The sequence below is a fragment of the Nansenia antarctica genome, assembly GCF_963989245.1.
Source record: "Nansenia antarctica genome assembly, chromosome: 4".
Taxonomy (NCBI): Eukaryota; Metazoa; Chordata; class Actinopteri; order Argentiniformes; family Microstomatidae; genus Nansenia; species Nansenia antarctica.
In genome coordinates, this window is record NC_137689.1 from 2,818,217 (window position 1) to 2,820,716 (window position 2,500).

Here is a 2,500-nt window from a genome sequence, read left to right on the forward strand (position 1 = left end):
CAAGACATTAAGGCAATAGGCATAATTCAAGATTTAAAAGGGATAGTAGTACAGGACATAAGTGACCAAAAAATAATAAGGCATAACACAAGATAAAGGTGACAATAGTACAGGTAAGACAGGATACACTAGTGGTGCTAAACTAGTGTTAATAGATAGTTCAGGTGTTGTGGGTGCAACTTTTGGAGCTGTAGAATGCATGATCTATCTGCTAGCCTAAGGTGAGCTACCCGCATGTAGCATGTGGCCTTTAGCCTAGCACATAGCCTAGCATGTAGCCTAGCCTAGCTACTCCCCAGTCCGACCATGGCCTCACCCCTGGCTCCTCTAGATGGTGAAGGCCATGTTAGCCTAGCATGTAGCCTAGCCTAGCTACTCCCCAGCCCCTAACCTCTCCCCTGGTCTCCCACCTCTAGATGGCGAAGGCCATGTAGCATGTTAGCCTAGCCTAGCTAACTCTCCCCTGGCTCTAGATGGTGAAGCCATCCAGGTGCTGAGGATCCACCTGCTGGAGCTGGAGAAGGTGAACGAGCCTCTGCAAGGACTTCTGCAACCGCTACATCACCTGCCTGAAGACCAAGATGCACAGCGACAACCTGCTACGCAACGACCTGGGGGGGCCCTACTCCCCCTCACACACCTCCCTCAGCCTGCAGCAGGTGAGACCCTCCCTCCCTCCTTCTGTCTCTCTCTCTCTCTCTCTCTCTCTCTCTCTCTCTCTCTCTCTCTCTCTCTCTCTCTCTCTCTCTCTCTCTCTCTCCTCCCTCAACCTGCAGCATTTCAGAGATGGACTGGACACGCACTCCCTCCCTCTCTTCCTTACCTACACACACACACACACACACACACACACACAGACAGACAGACAAATTACTCATAGCAGGACCCAAATGTGAAAAATTTGCACAAAAAAAAAATGTGCAAAAAAGGACAAGGTGTTAAAGACAAGGTGTGATATCTTAATCATGCTGTACAGTAGAGATCTCCCCATCTCCCCACCTCACTGCCCCTAACCTCCTCTCTGGTTCCTCCCCTCCATCCCCCTCTCCCTCCCTCCCTCCCTCCCCTCCTCCCTCCCTACCTCCCCCCCAGGACCTCCTGCAGACCTCCTCCCCCTCCATGACCTCCGTCTCCAGCTCTGTCAACTCCTCCGGCCTCGTGGTGCCTTCTGGGAACATGCAGCAGAACCTGGCCATGACCACCATCAACTCACAGGTGGTGTCAGGTGAGCACACCTATAACAACCACCTCCATCTCCACCACCACCTAGAATTTGCCATTTAGCAGACGCTTTTAATCCAAAGCAATTTACAACTAAAGATTACAGGGACATTCCCCCTGGAGTAGCTGAGGGCTAAGGGTCTTACTCAAGGACACACTAGTGGTGGGGTTTCAGGTGGGGTTTGAACTCACAACCTTCTGATCACCAGTCCAACGCACTCATCTCACTATCCACCTCCACCTCCACCACCACCACTACTACGACTACCACCACCCCAACCTCTACGACTACCACCACCCCAACCTCTACAACTACCACCACTACCACCACATCCTTTATGGTTTAGGTCTTGTGGTTTTGTGTTCTTACATAGCCTTAGCAAAATAAAGAAATAATATCTTATGGTACATTCACTATATCTGGATTCATAATCATTCACTAACAAACTGAAACCCAAACTGCAGTTGTAGACATTGTGTTGATTAATGTAAATCTAAATCTAAACGCAGTGTTAATAAAGGTGTTCCATCTCCAACCCTCACAAACAGGATACGGCATCTAGTTATTATGTAAAGCTGGTATGGAGGGATGCTACCCCCCTGCCCTCCAGAGCCCAGCTAGCCCAGAATAATCAATCTCTTTCAGGCTCCTCTTTGATCACTACACACTCCAAGCTCAAATGAACAACCCATGATTAAAGTCTAAATTAGCGCTAATTAGTAGCGCAACAACAGATTCTTCCTTCCTCCAGAAACTCAGGGTTAAAGAGAGACGTACACCTTCTGTTTCATGTTTGTTTCCTGAGCGATGCTAGCATGGTTTCGCTAGTTTATGTGTTTTTTGATGTGGTGGGGGTGAGACAATAAGGGTAATAATGTGTTTGACAGGCAGACAGACAGGCAGACAGACAGGCAGACAGACAGGCAGACAGACAGACAGGTAACTGTGACATACACCTTTTGTTTCACGTTTTTTCCTGAGCCATGCTAGCATGGTTTCGCTAGTTTATGTGTTTTGATGTGGTGGGGGTGAGACAATAAGGGTCTCTTGGCTGCTTTAACATCGAAGACCCCCCCCTCCTCTCCTGCCCCACTCCTCCAACCCTCCACCCCTCCACTCCCCCTCCCCTCCTCTCCCCCTCCCCTCCTCCACCCCTCCTCTCCTCCTCTCCTCCACCCCTCCACTCCTCCACCCCTCCTCCACCCCTCCACCCCTCTCCCCTCCTCCACCCCTCCACCCCTCCTCTCCTCCACCCCTCCTCTCCTCCTCCCCTCTACC

At 50.5% G+C, this 2,500-nt stretch overlaps 1 protein-coding gene across 1 annotated transcript in view; it reads left to right on the forward strand.

Moving 5' to 3' along the window:
- The window catches only part of LOC308156719 (homeobox protein PKNOX2-like), a gene marked incomplete at both ends in the record, with an annotated part of 34,300 nt that overhangs the window by 22,456 nt on the left and 9,344 nt on the right, over nucleotides 1–2,500 (forward strand). Inside the window, 4 exon segments of the mRNA XM_080530137.1 lie at nucleotides 474–480; nucleotides 483–532; nucleotides 534–659; nucleotides 1,093–1,225. Coding sequence (XP_080386263.1) covers nucleotides 474–480; nucleotides 483–532; nucleotides 534–659; nucleotides 1,093–1,225 — 316 coding nt within the window.